This window comes from Merops nubicus, unplaced genomic scaffold, assembly GCF_000691845.1.
Source record: "Merops nubicus isolate BGI_N331 unplaced genomic scaffold, ASM69184v1 scaffold14216, whole genome shotgun sequence".
Lineage (NCBI taxonomy): Eukaryota > Metazoa > Chordata > Aves > Coraciiformes > Meropidae > Merops > Merops nubicus.
The window spans coordinates 3,766-19,834 of NW_008617018.1; the positions used below are offsets into that span (position 1 = coordinate 3,766).

General features: G+C 43.3%; 1 protein-coding gene across 1 annotated transcript; it reads left to right on the forward strand.

The window, feature by feature from the left end:
- Positions 1 to 3,295: 3,295 nt before the first annotated feature.
- LOC103775551 (protein argonaute-3) lies at positions 3,296 to 15,892 on the forward strand (the record flags this gene model as incomplete). The annotated part of the gene is made up of 10 exons (XM_008943011.1): positions 3,296 to 3,444; positions 6,507 to 6,627; positions 7,165 to 7,373; positions 8,559 to 8,695; positions 11,250 to 11,384; positions 13,948 to 14,035; positions 14,182 to 14,329; positions 14,609 to 14,742; positions 15,470 to 15,584; positions 15,759 to 15,892. Coding segments are annotated over exons 1-10 (1,367 nt in total), but the record flags the coding sequence as incomplete, so codon positions are not given.
- Positions 15,893 to 16,069: the final 177 nt, after the last annotated feature.

Here is a 16,069-nt window from a genome sequence, read left to right on the forward strand (position 1 = left end):
TGTGACTTGAATGCTGCTCTGGCAGGCTAAGCAGACTCTGTTTCTGGTTTCTCTTGGATTTTTAAGAATATACCAGGCACAGGTACATATCTGATGCTCTAACGATGGATTAGTAATAGTTCAAACACAAAGAAGTTTCTTTCTCAACCCCATGGGCCTCTGCCCAGTGTGGAGCTTCTCCTCTTCTTGGAGGCAGTGGGAGGCTGAAGGTTCCTCTGCCTGCTGTGGAGACAGGTCCTCCTGTTGTGGTGCTTTCAAAGGTCTTTGAAACTTCACAGCTTGGGTTTTCAGTGGTTAAATAGCATGGAGGAATCAATCTGCCAGTTGTAGTCGTTCTCCACTACATGGAATAAAACTGCTTCTGGAGAGTTTGGTTTGTGTTTGTTTCCATCAGCTTGACAGAGGGCTCGGGCAGGAGGGTGGGTGAGTCACTGCTGGGATAAGGGAGCAGCAGCTGCCCTTGGAGAGCATCCTTTGTCTTCTGTGTGTTACTGGGGTTTGAGTCACAGGTCTGGAGCCAGTGAGAGCCTTTCACAGCACTCGATCTGGCTGTTTGGTGTGTCTGAAAGCAGGATGCTCTGCGTGGGTGCTGGTTTCTTTGGATGGTGATACCAGAACTGAATTACACCAGGCTTGTGGGTTTAAGTTAACGTGTCCAAGGGAGCGTGTGTGTCACAAAAACAACAGCAAAACCAGCTGAATTTTAAAGAACTATTGCTGAGTAGTGTGTAGACCTGCACTCCTTATTCACTTATCCTGTTTGCCAAGCTCTGGGTTCTGATTTCTCCCAGGGTGAGAGGTTTCCCCACACCAGGAGCCGCGTGTGGCCCCGCTCCAGGGGGGAGGCTGAGGGACCCTTGTCACCAGCTGCTGCTGGCTTGCTTTGCCCCCCAGCACTTCCCAGGAGCTGAGCTTGGAGGCCTGATCCCATGCTGGGCTGTGGGGAGAGCATTTCTTCCACAGCCTGGGGTTTTGAAGCACACCCTGCCTCGTATCAGTAACAGAATGTAATTTCTCTGTCTCAGTTTTTGCCCCTGTGTGGTTGTCATGGGTCAGGGCTGCCCCCAGACCTGGAACAGATGCTGTCTGCTAACCCCACTCCCCCACAAAAAAAGGGGAAGAGAAAGGGAATAAGGGCAAGAGACTTACCAATAAGAAAAGTAAAACAGCTTTAATGAAAATAGCAATAAAATTGAATATCTACAAATATATACAAAACCAGTATTGAACCCAACTCCCCCCGATGGCAATATGTCACTGTCACCCCAATGCTGGGAACCAGGCCCTGGGGAAGGGTCCCAGGCTGGACTTGGCAGCAGATGGCAGCTGGGTGCAGAGCTGCATTCTGGAACTCAGTTCAGGAACACAGGGCTCAGGATCAAAGGCAGAGTGGATGGATCCTCCTCGGATGCCAGCCGTTGAAGAAGCAGCAAAAGAGAGAAGGGGGCCCCTCATGATCCCTCAGCTTTATTCTGAATATGGTGGATATGGGATGGAACACTCCAGTGGTCAATTCAGGGTCTCCTGTCCACTCCTCCCTGCAGATGCCACTTTTATTTTCTGCCCCCTCCGTGTGGCCAGCAGGATCTGGCAGTGACCTTGGTCTGCTCACCAGTCCTTGGAGCATTATCACTGCTAGCAGCAGACACTGCCTGTGAAAATCTGCTGCTAGCTTCAGAGAGTGCAGTTAGAGCTTTAGCTGAAAAGCAAAATCACTGAACAGAATTAGTGCTGTTCTACCCCAAACCAGGACAGTGATGTGTCCCTAGGATCTTGTTAACTGGAGCATGGGAGTGAACAGAGGGATGGTATTCCTGGGAAAAAAAAAAAGGGGCTTGTTGCTTCTCCAGCAGTTGAGTGCTCAGTTTAAATGTTCAACTTAGTGCAGCTTCCAGAGGAGATGATAAAGGTTTCAGCCATGCTGTATTTCCCTGTTCCATGTGCTTCAGCTGCTTTGCCCAGCTAACCTGCATGAAGAGTGTCTTCACTCTGTTTCCTCTGTGCTTACAGATTTTAGCAACTGTTTTTTACATTTTACATGATTTTAACCAGTAGGGTGAAGGGAGACAGGGCAGACCAGGCTATTGTGACCTCTTTGAGGTTCTATTTCAGTTTTGTCAGCATTTACTACAGATGTGAAATAAAAATACACTATGGCATGTATGTCTTTGTGATATTAAAATAATCTGAGTCACTTATGTCACTCAGATGTTGAGTAGTAACTTTTTTCATATGCTTCTGTTCTGAAAATATATTTGGAGTAAACTGTAGAGCTGCTTTTACTCGTGTGACAGTATTAAAATGAGGGAAAAGTTGAAGAGAACAGATGCTGGGAACAAGTTTTGCATAACTACAGTGAGGCTGCTTTAACTGATGCTCCTTGGTTTATGTTTTTGTTTTATCTTGTGGCTGGAAGCCAAGCCCACTCTGAAGCTTTTTGGAAGATTTCTGGGTAGAGCCAAACAAATGTTAGAGTATGAAGTTGACTTTGGTGTTCACCTGTTCTTAGGACCTGGTTCCCTTCAAGATAATGCAATTTTTTTTTTTTTTTTTCTGGGAATGTTGGAGATTAATCAAAAGGGAAATAAGACATTTTTACCAGCACTTGACATTTCAACTCTTCTCTGAAAAGGAGTGGGCTGGAATTGCTGCCTGCGTCACTGAGTGGGAGGAGAGGGGAGAGCTTTCAACTAACCTCAGCTGAGTGCTCTGTAAATCATGGCATTTCTATGATGAGTAATGTTTTAGAACTCAAGCTACAAATCATGTTGGTTTTGTTGTTGTTTCTTGACTGGAAAGAAAGGTTTTAAAGTAGAAATAGCCCACTTTCAAGAATTACTACTGCCGTGTTTACTACTGTGTTTGGTTTTGTAAGTTATGAGCAACCCAGATTTGGAGCTGGAGTTTCTCATCTAAGTGGTGCAAAGTAAATTAAATAGATAACCAGGGAGAATGTAATGTGTATTACTAGGCAGGCATTTTTAACAGACTTTAAGAATTCCCATTGTTTATTGCAGATCTTGATGCAATTTGAGGTAATTTTCCCTTCTTCCCATGTGCTGGCTCTGGTGCCTGCCTGCTTGTCCCATGAGTTGGTTCAGAGAATGGCCTAAAACTGGGATACTAAAACATTAATTAGCAGGTCTCAGTGGCAGACCAGTGTGTGTGCCTGCAGGCAGAAGGAGCCTTGTGTATCCCAGAGGGCTGAAGTGTCCCCTTGCAGCCCTGCTGTGCTCGTCTGCTGACCCGTGATGGTTTTTTCTCTCTTGCAGGACCCGTCGGGGCGCAGCCCCTGCTCATGGTGCCCAGACGTCCTGGCTATGGCACCATGGGCAAACCCATTAAACTGCTGGCCAACTGCTTCCAAGTTGAAATCCCAAAGATTGATGTCTACCTCTATGAGGTGGATATCAAACCAGATAAGTGTCCTCGGAGGGTGAACAGGTAAGAAGGTGAAACTTGTCACTTACACTGAAATGTTTAAGCAGCAGAGGGATCTACTGAAGTAAATATTGTCTCTGTGTAGCTTAAAAAGTGAGCATTATGCTTTGGAGCCCTGTGTGCAAGTTCTCAGGAGCATCTGTGTTCAAGTTTTCCCCTTTTTAGTAGCTGTTTCTGGAGTCAGCTCAGTGTGTTTGAAATGGCCAGGCTTGATGTGAGCTCCACCTGCAGCCTGTCACCTTTTCTAGAGCATGTTGAATCTCATTTTCATGGCTGCTGCATATTAGGGTCAGTTAAATCCCTTGCTAGGCTGCTTTATTTCTAGATTGGTGGTTAAATGGAGAGAATATTTTCATATGCTATATCCCTGTTCATTTAGTGATCCAACAAACTTGTACATATTGAGGGCTGGATTCTGCAGCCTTATCAGATTGCTCGTGTAGCTCTTTGTGTATGGTCTTTGTCTTTTGTCCTAAACCCCATAATGTTTGGGAGCCAGTAAAGCCTCCTCAGAATGAGTAGTTAGTTGAAAACCTGACGTTACAGCTATAATATTTTTTCCTTTTTAAAGACTACAACATTTTGTATTTCCTGTCTTTCTTCTCTGCATTGAATAGTATTTTTAGGAGGAGTTACTTGTTAAGTCTCTTGTGAAATCTGTTTCATCAGTTTTAAAATAGCAACTAAATTTTATTTAAAGTTTAAACAAAAAATAAAATGCCTTTAATGGTCCTGTTTGTAGGGTCATTTCAAGCTTGTTTCCAAAACCAGAGTTTGTTAGTCACAGCCTCTTTTAGCTGGTTGTGCTTTAGATAAAGGCTGTATCTTCTGAAGGTGTTCCTTCATGTGAAGAGAGGCAGAAGCATGTGGTCTGAGTCTGCAAAGTAACTCTGTGTGAAATGACCAAGATTTTTGCTTAGCTGAATGAAATGGGTTTCCTGGGAAGCATGTTTGCAGCTGGGGCAACTTTTCATACCTCTTGTGAGTCTCAGGCTAAGTGTCTAACAGCTGCTTTTGCCTTTTGTTACTGTGTGTGGTGGTTTGTTGCTTTCCAGAAGAGCTTTTATAGACTGGTGTTAATTTTAAGTGCTTTGTGAGGTTTCTCATTCATAAATTTAGTTGTTACAGTGTAGGTGTAGCTCAAATGCATGTGGACCTGTGTCCAGAAGTTTATCAATTTTCTATTCTACCAGTGAAGACATCATCTACTTTTCCATATTCGTGTTCTCAGCTGGTAGCAGCAGTCACCTGGTTTTTGTCAAGGTAAACTGAGAAGACTCATTGAACACAGGCAGCAAACCTAACGAGTTGCTTTAATAGTCAGATATTTTCAAATGAAAGACTAAATTTGTTTTTCACTTTGACAGCAAATGCAGTATGTAAATGGTGTAAATCTTGCACACATAGTGGTTGTTTCAAAGGAGGGAACCACGAAACTGGTTATTTAAAATACTCCTATGTCAACTTTCCTATGTGTAAAAATGTGGCAGACATTAGTTAAGAAGTGCAAGAGCTTGTATAAATGAGGCAAATAAAAGAATACAGTATCTGCTGAATAAATGATAGTGTGCTGTGGGCTGCCTGGAGAGTGGCTTTCCCTGGTCTAAATTGAAATCAGGGTACTGAAATTTCTCCTTTGAAGAATTTTCCTTGGAAATGTGTTTCTCCCTTTCTCTTCTGTGCTGAATTACTTTGAAGTCAGTGGATTTACACAGCCTCAGCTTTTCTGAAATAGTTTCTGACAAACCTCCTGTCTGCAGGCTTGTGTTTGGAGCAGATAGAGCTTTTAGTTCCTTGCATAGTTGCTGGGTTTTTTAAAATCCACGTGCACCTTTATGAGCCTTTGGGTGTGGGGAGGGTTTGAAATCTGGAGTGGGCACAGCTCTGGGTACAGGGGGGCTGGTGCACAGCCACCTGCTGAGGAGGGTTCTGAAACTTCTGCAGTGTATTGATGTGCCTCTAGCCAGGGAGAGAACCTGAATTCTGGGACTGTAGTCACACAAAGAGCTGTGAAATGGAGAATTTCTTCTCTTGCCTTTCCCCAAGGCCCAGCTGGGAGGTCAAAGTGCTGCTGCTGCTCACTCTGCTGTGGAGGAATTCAGTATTTATCCCCTTTCTGAAGTGTGTTAGGTTACTGCTGCCTGGCCAGGAACCTGTGTGCCTGGAGGCTCTGCTCTGCAAGAGTGCTGGCTGGCCTAGAAGTGGAGTTTGGTTTCTGCAGAATAAGGGGATTAGTGTGTTAAGTAAGATGCAGTTGTTGTGCCACTGAAGTGCAAAAAATCCCCAAAGAAATTGAATCCTGAAGGCAAGTTTCAGAGCTATTGCAAAAGTATCTTAGGGTCTGGTGTATCAACTACTTGTATCAAGAAGCCTTTTTATAGAAGATGAATTATTTTTTTTAATGTCAAGGCTTGTATCAGGTTACTATTTTCTGTATTGCCATCAACTTGTAATAAAGTAAGTTAGGCAAAGTTATAATTTATAGCTGATCAGCCTTTTACTTGACTTTGTTGTAAAAACTCAGTTATTAAGGACTTAAAGCTAAGACTTTTTTAAGGTACTTTTTTGGTTTTTATGTATGGCATAGGCAGAATTGAAAGCTCTTGTCAGCTAAGTGCAGATGGGTGTTCTGGGTAGACAGCAGAAAGAGCCACAGCCCCTGTGAGCTGCCACAGCCCCTGTGAGCTGCCACAGCCTGCTGTTGGGATTGTGCTAGTTTTTCCTAGTGCCAGCATGGGGGTTCCAAGGTAAGTGTGTCCTTGCTTTCTATAATGAAAGTTATACAAAGACCTCAGTCATTTCTAGGACTTTCTGAAATTATTTCAGCAAAAATGCTGTCCAATGTTTGAGCATTTGCATTGCTTATTATTTTATACTTCAGTGTTTATCTGTTATTTCAGTTGAAGTCTGTGAAGCACCTTTTTGGAGCAGCAGTGGGTGTTCTGTAATTCACTTGAGTAATATGTTTGTTGAAGCTCCTTCAGCAAAACACAGGGTGTGTGGCAGCCAGTTCCAGTCTGATACTGCTCTGAAAACATCTTAAACATAAATATCAACTTTTCTAGGGAGGTGGTGGACTCAATGGTGCAGCATTTTAAAGTGACAATATTTGGGGACCGCAGACCAGTTTATGATGGGAAGAGAAGCCTCTATACAGCTAATCCACTTCCTGTCGCCACTACTGGGGTAAGACACCTGGGAGAGAAAGATGCTTGTAACAGCTTCGTGGGAAGGAAGAAACAAGCCCAACTTGTAATATTGCAGAGTTCAGAAAAACTGGAAGTATCTTACAGTATCTGTATTGGAGTCCTTCTGAAGTGTTTTCTGCCCATTCCAATGTATGCAAACATGCGTGTAACAGTTATTTTCAGAACCTCCCCTAGAATTTAGTCACCTCTTTCTACAGCAAAATCTATTAAAAATGCTCAGTTTTACAGACTGGCACAGTATCTTACAATAAAGTTCTATTACATTGAACTGCAGTTTCTTTGGAATTGGGAGTTTTCTGATTCAATATGACAAAGAATTGTATGATCCCCTTCTGGGTCGCAAGGACCCAGTGATCTTTATTTTGTGCATTTGGTTAAGGTACTTTTATCAAATGTGCTTTGTCCTAAATATTTGAGGTTTTGTGTCTCTGGCCCAGTTATCAGGAGTTGGAAACTCAAGGCTACCAGACTGGAGATGAAACAGCTGCTTTTTTTTTTCCCCTCCCCCACCCAGGTGGATTTGGATGTGACATTACCAGGAGAAGGTGGAAAAGATCGTCCCTTCAAAGTGTCAATAAAGTTTGTTTCTCGGGTGAGCTGGCACTTGCTGCATGAAGTTTTGACAGGAAGAACCTTGCCTGAGCCTCTGGAACTAGACAAACCTATCAGCACTAACCCTGTTCATGCTGTCGATGTGGTGCTACGACACCTCCCCTCCATGAAGTAGGTTCACTGTCTTCCTGTGGTCTGTCTTTACCTGAAGTATCCCCACTGGGAGACCTTCATCCCTGTTTCTTCACAGGTGAAAAGAAAAATGAGCATTCCCCTTATGCAGCACAGCTGGTTGAGCTGAAGGGGGAGAGTGAAGTGGTTATGTAGAGTGTGTTTCTGTAGACATGTAAACTCCAGAGCAGGTGATGTATTTGTCTGAAAAGATGAAGAAAAAGGAAACATTAGAATAGGCTTTAATTGAAATCCTGTGAGGTTACAGTGTGCTGTAGAACTGCTTTGGTCTCTTCCACTCAGGTTGAGCCAAGTACCATGCACTGGGTGGTGGTGACTGTGTAAAAGCATGAGCTTTTTAATTCATCAACACACTCATGAAGGGGGTGTGCTCCTCATGTTTTAAATGCAGAGTGGAGACTGGGTACCTGTCCTGACACAGGCTGTTAATAGTTTATCTCAGAACCCTGGAACTTTAGAGAAGGCCAAAACTGATATTGCTGTATTTGGCCAGTGAACGTTACTGTTCAGAGTCTGATTTCTGGCTTTAGACAGTACTATGGCTTTGCACTGGTGGTTTTCATTTGGTGTAGCTGACTCCTAAAAAAATGACTTGGGGTTTTAGGAAAGCCAACGATCCTGAGCTACCCTGGATCCTTAGGAAGTGTGACAGATGTTAACCTCTGTACTAATGCCTGGCCACTGCAAGCGTGAGGAGATGTGAAGGTTCACGAGCTGCTGTTTGCCACCAGAGACAGAAACATTCCTTTCTCTGGTTCTTTGTTCTGCCATAGTTGTTGTGTCTCTCAGTGCACGTTGTGCTCAAATGTTCCCCAGTAAAACGTGCAAAGTGATACTGGAGGGTCAGTCCAGCACATACAGTGCTGCTGTACAGAATCTGCTGTGGTGGAGATAGTACTTGCTGGAAGTGGAAGGTCAGAGGGGGAATGGTAACAGAATCCTTGATCTGTTGTACAAACTGAAAGTGGTTGTGCATTGCTGAAACAAGTAAATGTTATCTAAATTTAAAAACCCTAAGATGGGAAGAGAAGCATTCAGAGCCTGTTGTTTAAGCATCATTCTAGGCACAGCATTCAAAAAAACAGTGATTCTTATGTGTTACAATCTTTTTCTTTTTCTATTTGGGGAGCAATGGCATAAACATGTGGTCATCTTTTTCACCAGGTACACTCCTGTGGGCCGCTCCTTTTTCTCAGCTCCAGAAGGCTATGACCACCCCCTGGGGGGAGGCAGGGAGGTCTGGTTTGGATTCCATCAGTCCGTGCGGCCTGCCATGTGGAAGATGATGCTCAATATTGATGGTATGCTGGGATTCAGGGTTAAGAGCTAACAAACATGCCTGTAAGATTAAAAATGACCTTGTCATTTGGTTATTTTGCTTGAGTTTGTGGTAACACATTTCTGTGTGATGATAATTTTTGGTACTGCCTGTGCAGAGAGATTTTGTAACCAGGAACTATCCTGTATGTTGATTTCTTGATTTATACTGTAAATAATAAAGAGTTAAAGCAGCTTGCAGTATTTTGCTAGAGTTCATATCAGAATAAGAAAACTTTCAAACTTTTATGGCTTTATAGACAAGGGGTTTTTACCTGAAAGATAACTTGCATGTGATTGTTTGAAGTTTTGGTAGTTGTCCCTTGTAATATACTTATGAAACACAACACTGTGAAGTCAGCCTGCTGCAGAAGTTGTAATGGTAAGAGTGAGGCTCAAGTAATGAGGTGTGTGTGTGCATGCACTGGCTTCTGTTGCACCAGTTCACACCAGACCTGTGCAGCAAAGGCTACCTAGAGATCCAAGTCCTTTTTTTGTGGATTTCTCATGTCAGTGTTTTGGCAGAAATTTACCTGCTATATGAAAAAAATAAATAAAATCACTGTATATGAAGGGAAAAGCCTAGCCTAGCTTGTTTTCCTGCCTCATTTTCTGTACTGGTACCTCCACAGTGGTACAGGCAGATTGCTTAAGATGTCTCTGTGCAGCTGTCCACAGTAGGTTTGTTCAAGACTTTGTTCAACTCTGCAAAATAATCACAAACACTTTTATGAATAGGACTAATTGAGATGGGCTTTCTTATGCAAAACCAGCTCTGCTTTGCACTACTTTATTAAGTCCCAGATGAATGCATCAGAGATCAACTGGTGCCTGTGTCAGGCTCCCTGGTTCTCTAAGCACTCTGAGTCTATTTAGATGTTAAACCACTATTGAAACATGTCAGGGTTTCAGATGCAGGTGCTGCCTGAAGTTTTCTCTATGCACATTTTGTTCTCACTGTCTGTTTGAAATACTTTATAAACCTGAAGTAAATAATCTGTCTTTTTTCCACTGGGTTAAGCACTCTAGGTCAGGTTGTGCTTAGTGTCTGCCTTGGAGCATAACAGAATGTTGCAGATAATACTGAGCTTTCACCACGAAAATTTTCAGATCAGTGTTTTGCCTCTGGTTTACCTGAATTGTGGATGACACTGCTGTGACTCCAGATGGGATTGTTTTTCTAAAATTGCCTTTCAAACAGCAGCTGCAGTGTAGCTGTTGTTTGAAAAATGAGTGTAAAACTCCTCCAGGTCTGAGAAATAACAAATGCTGGTGTCTGTGTGCCAGGTGCTGAGAGAAACACAGCCCAGGCAGGACAAGAGTATTTACAGCAGCTCAGGATGTACTGCACTATTACTTTCTGTGAAGCAGGATTTTTTTAATCAGCATTAGAAAGTGTGGCAGTAACTCTCAGTAGAATTTTTTCTGCCCTTTCCCTGAATGAGGAACTCAAGAACTTTGCAAGCTACGATGTACAGGGCAATCCCTTTACACTGTGGCTCGGAGATCCCGTTCGAATCCCGTCGCTTGACTCTGTTCTGGTGATTTTACTCATGCAAGGTTCCCTGCAGACTTTTTCCCTGTGTCACTTGGGTTGCTGTGGGAGGCCAGCAGCTGGTGCCAGCACTGGCCGGAGCTGTTGGCCCGAGGGTGTCAGGTGGAGCTGGCAGCCTGCTGAAGTGACACACGTCTGAAGAATGTTTTGTTCTTAGCACAGAGATGTAGTGGGTTTGGTACCTCAGATCTGGAAAACTAATAAAATGCTCATTGGGTGTTTCTCTCCTGCTGTTGCCATTCAGATTTTAGGTGTATGGAGCAGTTGGCTGGTGTCTGAGTTGTATCTAGTGCTGCCTCACCTTGTGTCCTAAAAGGTGTTGCTTCAATTGCTTTTAACTTTGTCAAGGAGATTGTTTATGGTCTTCCTTCCATGGAATGAGTCAACTGTCCTGTTCAAAAACTGTGTATTGTCTCTTGTGGTTGTGTCACTCCTGTGTGAGGAAGGGGAGAGGTTTTGGTAGATGGAGGGTTGCACACACCACTAGACTAACCTGAGTTGTATATAGTCAGAATAGTGCTGGGGTTTCTACCAAATATTGTTGCAGTAATTGATCAGATTGCATCATTGACAAAATGATATTACTAATGGAATAATCTCACCTTTTCCTGTTAAAAAGTCTTCAGCAGAGAGCTGTTAATGCTGCCTCTGCTTGTGGCTCCTTGCTGAGCAGAAGGGGAATGTCTCTCGGGGACATTACAGCTCTCTAGAAATAAATGTTATCAGGGGAAAGGCCCTTTCAGAACCCTGAAATGCAGAGTAGTTGCAGGATGACTGTACTGGAGACTGATGTGTCACTGTGGGCCCTGTGCTGGCTTCTGTATACTTGATTGTTGCAAGGCTTGCTGATCTGTTTTTAGAAATGTGTGCAGCACAATATTTGCTTGAGGGTTACAGGGAATTTTAAAAAGCATTCATTTTCTGTACTGATCCACAACATTCTGACCTGGGTTTTTTGACACTTAGTATTTTGCTCTTTTTAGTTTCTGCCACTGCCTTCTACAAAGCACAACCTGTAATTCAGTTTATGTGTGAAGTTCTTGACATTCATAATATCGATGAACAACCAAGACCTCTGACTGATTCTCATCGGGTAAAATTCACCAAAGAGATAAAGGGTGAGTAGAAATGTGTCTGTTCTGTCCCAGCTATCACATTCTGTTCTGAGGGACTAGTTTGAACTGGAAACCTCCTGGTTAGCATGCATCAGAAGGGCCTGGAACTGCCAGGAGAGCTGCAGCGCGCCCTGCTTGTGGTTCCAGCCCTGAATGAAACAACACAGCTCCACAGAGAGAGAAGATGAGGAACATTGCCAGTGGCTTAAGGAGGGAAGGAGTTTGTGCTGTTTATTGCCTGGGCAGAGCTAAGTGGCTGCTGGGTGGCTGACCTTTCCTAAGCTGGGTTGTGGAAGCTGTAGTGGTATTGTGCTGCAGGTCTCCTGCTGTGTAAATGCTGAGGCAAAGTGGAAATGGATTTCAAAGCTAACATCATTGATTCTTTGAAAGTGTGCTGGTGCAGTGACTTCTAGTAACCAGCTGCCTTAGGGAGGAACAAGTGCTGCTTGTAACCTGCAGCTGAAGGCCAGAATCCATTCCAAAGGAATTGCATCAGCTGCTGCTTTGAGCAGCTTCACTCCATATATGCTACTTCTTGCTGTGTTTTCCTGTGCCTTCCATATTTCATTGCAGTGTAATCTGCAGAGAGAAGCTTTGAACAAGCTCAGCTCCTCAGAGCTCTGCTCCTAAACACTTGTGTTACTGGATGTACATTGAAATACTGGACAGCAAAAAAATAATCCTGAACTATAGCAATAAATGAATATGTTAACAGAGTAGTCATTAGTGGAAAAAGAATTATAGGAATTTATTTTGTAGTAGTCCCAGCATGCCCCATTTTAAGTCTGTCTGTCTTCATTCTGGAAGACAAGTAACTGGAGAAGGAGGAGCTGTCCCTGCTTGACTGTGGGTGCCTTGGAGACTTTGTTTCTGTAATCAGACAATGCTGAAAGATTACCTTTGCTGACAATAGTTATTTTCACTACTGTAGTATCTGGGGACTCTAGCCAAGATGTTGTGATCACGTGCAGTGAAGCAAACCCTGTGTTGAAGAATTGGCAGCCTGAGCAGCTCTGTGGGAGGGCAGTGCCTTCTGTAGTGTCACTGCAGATTAATGACAAAGCAGTGAATGGGTTCCAGATATCTGTGCCTTCACAGCCCTTTTCTGCTTGGCCACAGTGCTTCATGGTTTCTTTTTTTTTATATTTTCTCTTAATGCTTGTCATGATTTAAGGCCAGCCAGCAACTAAGCCCCATGGGGCCACTCTCTCCCTCCTCCCCTCTATGGTGGGAGGGGAGGAGAATCAGAATTAAAAGGTAAAACTTCATGGCTTGAGATGAGAGCAGTGTAATAGGACAAAATAAGGAGAGAAGAAATAATCATAACAGTAATAGTAATAAAACAATATATAGAAAGTGAGTGGTGCCTGGTGCAATTCCTCACCACCCAGATCCCACTGCTCAGCCAGTTCCTGAGCAGCAATCCCTCTTCCTCAGCCAGCTCCCCCAGTTATATACTGGTGTGATGTCATATGGGATGGAATATCCCCTTGGCTGGTTTGAGTCAGCTGTCGTGGCTCTGCCCTCTCCCAAAATCAGCCCTATCCCAGCTGAACCCAGGACAGTGCTGTGCTGGGGCAGTGGAGGTGGTTGGGTTGATAGTGATGCCCAGTGGAGTAGAGTTGATGCTACTTTGGGCTGTCTGTATCCCTAGCAAACTAAACATGGTATCTGCTCTCTGATACTTTGGGACCTGACTTGGTGTGGGGTATTGTCTGGTCCACAATCACCATCAGCCTCAACAGGACAAGTCATCCACTGCCTTCCCAAAAGCCTTCACTGGTAGAGTGCAGGCTGAATCTTCTGGGTAATAGGGCTCTGTTTTCAACTGCCTCTGCTTCTGTGAGGCTAGGGAAGGACATAACTGTGCCAATGCTCCACAGCACTGGTGGGATAAGCTCGGTACTCTGAGCAGATGTTGAGTCTGCTCTGCATACAGCACGGACAGAGCTTGCACACTTCACAGCAATAGCCACTGAGGCCCCTGGAAGCTGCTGCTGGTGCTGCTGTCACTGCTGTGGGGAGAGTCAAGTCTGAGCCTCTGGTGTGTAGGCTGACTGCTTCCAGATGAGATCTTCAGCTGCTCAAGATCTGAAGTTAAAATTGGTCAGTGAAATTAAAATTACAGTCTGAATGTGGACACAAAGCTAGGGGGGAAAATGAACAATATAATAGAAATCTGATTTTTTTCCCTTTTAATTTCAGTTATATTGGAACTACTAATTTTAAGAGGTATACAGTGATAAGGAAGAGAACAAAAGAATGTGATGAAAAAAGCCATCTGTCTGAGATTAGTCACATCTCTCTTAAATGAAACTGCTACAAGAAATTCTGATGACATTGAACATTTATTATATGTTGGGGTTTTTTTAAGCATAATACCTGATTAATCAGAAATCAAATTACAATGAAAACAAAGTGTTTAGGGAACAGTAATTTCTTTTCTGCTCTTTGACGCTGACCATCAAAGCTGTTGGTTTAGAACACATTCTATTGTATGAAATCTTGTCACCTGTGCAAATTTTTGTGTAGTTTTGCCATGAGGGGTTTTGGTCCTTTTGTGCAGGTCTGAAGGTAGAAGTGACTCACTGTGGAACGATGAGAAGGAAATACCGAGTCTGTAACGTAACCAGGAGGCCTGCAAGTCACCAAACGTGAGATGCTTTTTGTCAGAGCATGAAATGTGTGAGAGCTTAACAGTGAATGTGTAACAGGACCTGATACTTTATTAGTTTGGGGGGTGTTGATACTTGCCAGTAAAGATTTCTGCACGGCTGATTAAAATGTGATGTCTTTTCAGCTTTCCTTTACAGCTAGAAAACGGGCAGACTGTGGAGAGAACAGTAGCACAGTATTTCAGAGAGAAGTACAACCTCCAGCTGAAGTACCCTCATCTTCCTTGCCTACAAGTGGGACAAGAACAGAAACACACCTACCTGCCTTTAGAAGTAAGGCACTTGTTCAGATAAGCCTGTTCCTGGCAGGCTGTCGTTCCGCAGCGCTGAGCACCCCACAGTGCCAGTGACTTTATGGATTTACAGGGTCCTTGTTCTTCTATCTCCATTTCAGAAAGTGCTTTGCAGTTTAGAACTCTGAGAAAGAACATGCAGCTGCTTAAACACGTTGGTGGGGGTTTTGGAGTGATAGCACAGCAGGGCGGATGTTCGGTGTGTTGGGAGCTGTGGGTGTGCTCCTGTTGTGTATTGATGCTTTGGTTTTTCTTCAAGGTCTGTAATATTGTAGCTGGCCAGCGGTGTATCAAAAAGCTAACAGACAATCAAACATCAACCATGATAAAGGCCACAGCGAGATCTGCTCCAGACAGGCAGGAGGAAATCAGCAGACTGGTGAGTTCTTTAATGTCAGTTCAGTGTGATACGACTCAATGACACAGGACTAGATGACATTAATGCAAAAACTTCTTATATGACCAACCTAGTCTTTTCATTCCTTCTTTCTAGCCCTTTGACTTGATAGATTTTAACAACATTTTAAATAGGATTTTTTAAAAATAGCTTATGCCAATAGCACGAGTCCAGCAGTACGGGGTCTTGTGTTACAATCTTTACATCAGTGTGTGTTCTGACTTGAAATATTTTAAAACTTGAATATTTTTAGTTGAATACTCTTATAAACAAATAGCTCTTATTTGAAACAGCCTGAGTTTTGAGATGAGAAGTTAGCCAAAATTTTTCAATTAAAATAAAGCAGTTCCAGAAAATAGGGAAGACATGAACATGCAGTAATAAAAACACTTAGTTTGTTTAGTCTTGTGTTTGCTTGCCTGTAAAGGAGGATTCTTTTGGATCTATTGTGTGAGTAAACAAAACGCTTTTGAATGAGCATACTACAAACAAGCAATTGAGAAACTTAAGGGAACAAAAAAAATCTCATCCAACATATCTCATGGTATTAATTATTTCCACTGGGGATAGGTTGATAGTGTTGAGCAATTAAATGTGAGCTTTTTTTAATGACAGAGGAGCTGTAGGACACTTCTGCAGCACTCCTGTTGGCCTTTTGTTTGTTATATGAATTATAATTAGATACTTCTGTAATGTGGGAAAACTCTTCTTCTAGGTGAGAAGTGCAAATTACGATGCAGATCCGTTTGTTCAAGAGTTCCAGTTCAAGGTCAGGGATGAGATGGCCCATGTGACAGGACGAGTGCTCCCAGCCCCCATGCTGCAGTACGGAGGACGGGTGAGTTTGGCTTTTGGGTTCTGTTTTGAAGAGTGATTTCCTGTGCACGTCAAGTATTTGAGTCAGTTCAGTTGCATTGTGCAATCCAGGGATATGACTTTGAAAGGTAAACTTTGCTTTTGTGATCCTCAACTGAAAATAGCAATGGCTTTTTCTTTGCCTTTGTTTCCACAGAATCGGACAGTGGCAACCCCGAGCCATGGGGTGTGGGACATGCGGGGGAAGCAGTTCCACACTGGGGTCGAGATCAAAATGTGGGCTATAGCATGCTTTGCAACACAGAGACAGTGCAGAGAAGAAATACTGAAGTAAGGCATGTCGTGGTTCAGACTTTAGACTGTTCTCATAATGAAGCCATCGTAGTGAAAATGTGAATATAGGGCTTGTAATGAATGTTTTACACAAGGGGTTAATGTGCTGGGGAGAGAATCCAAGCTGAGAATCCAACCCTCTGCTTCCTTGCTGGAAGCTGCAGTCAAAACTGC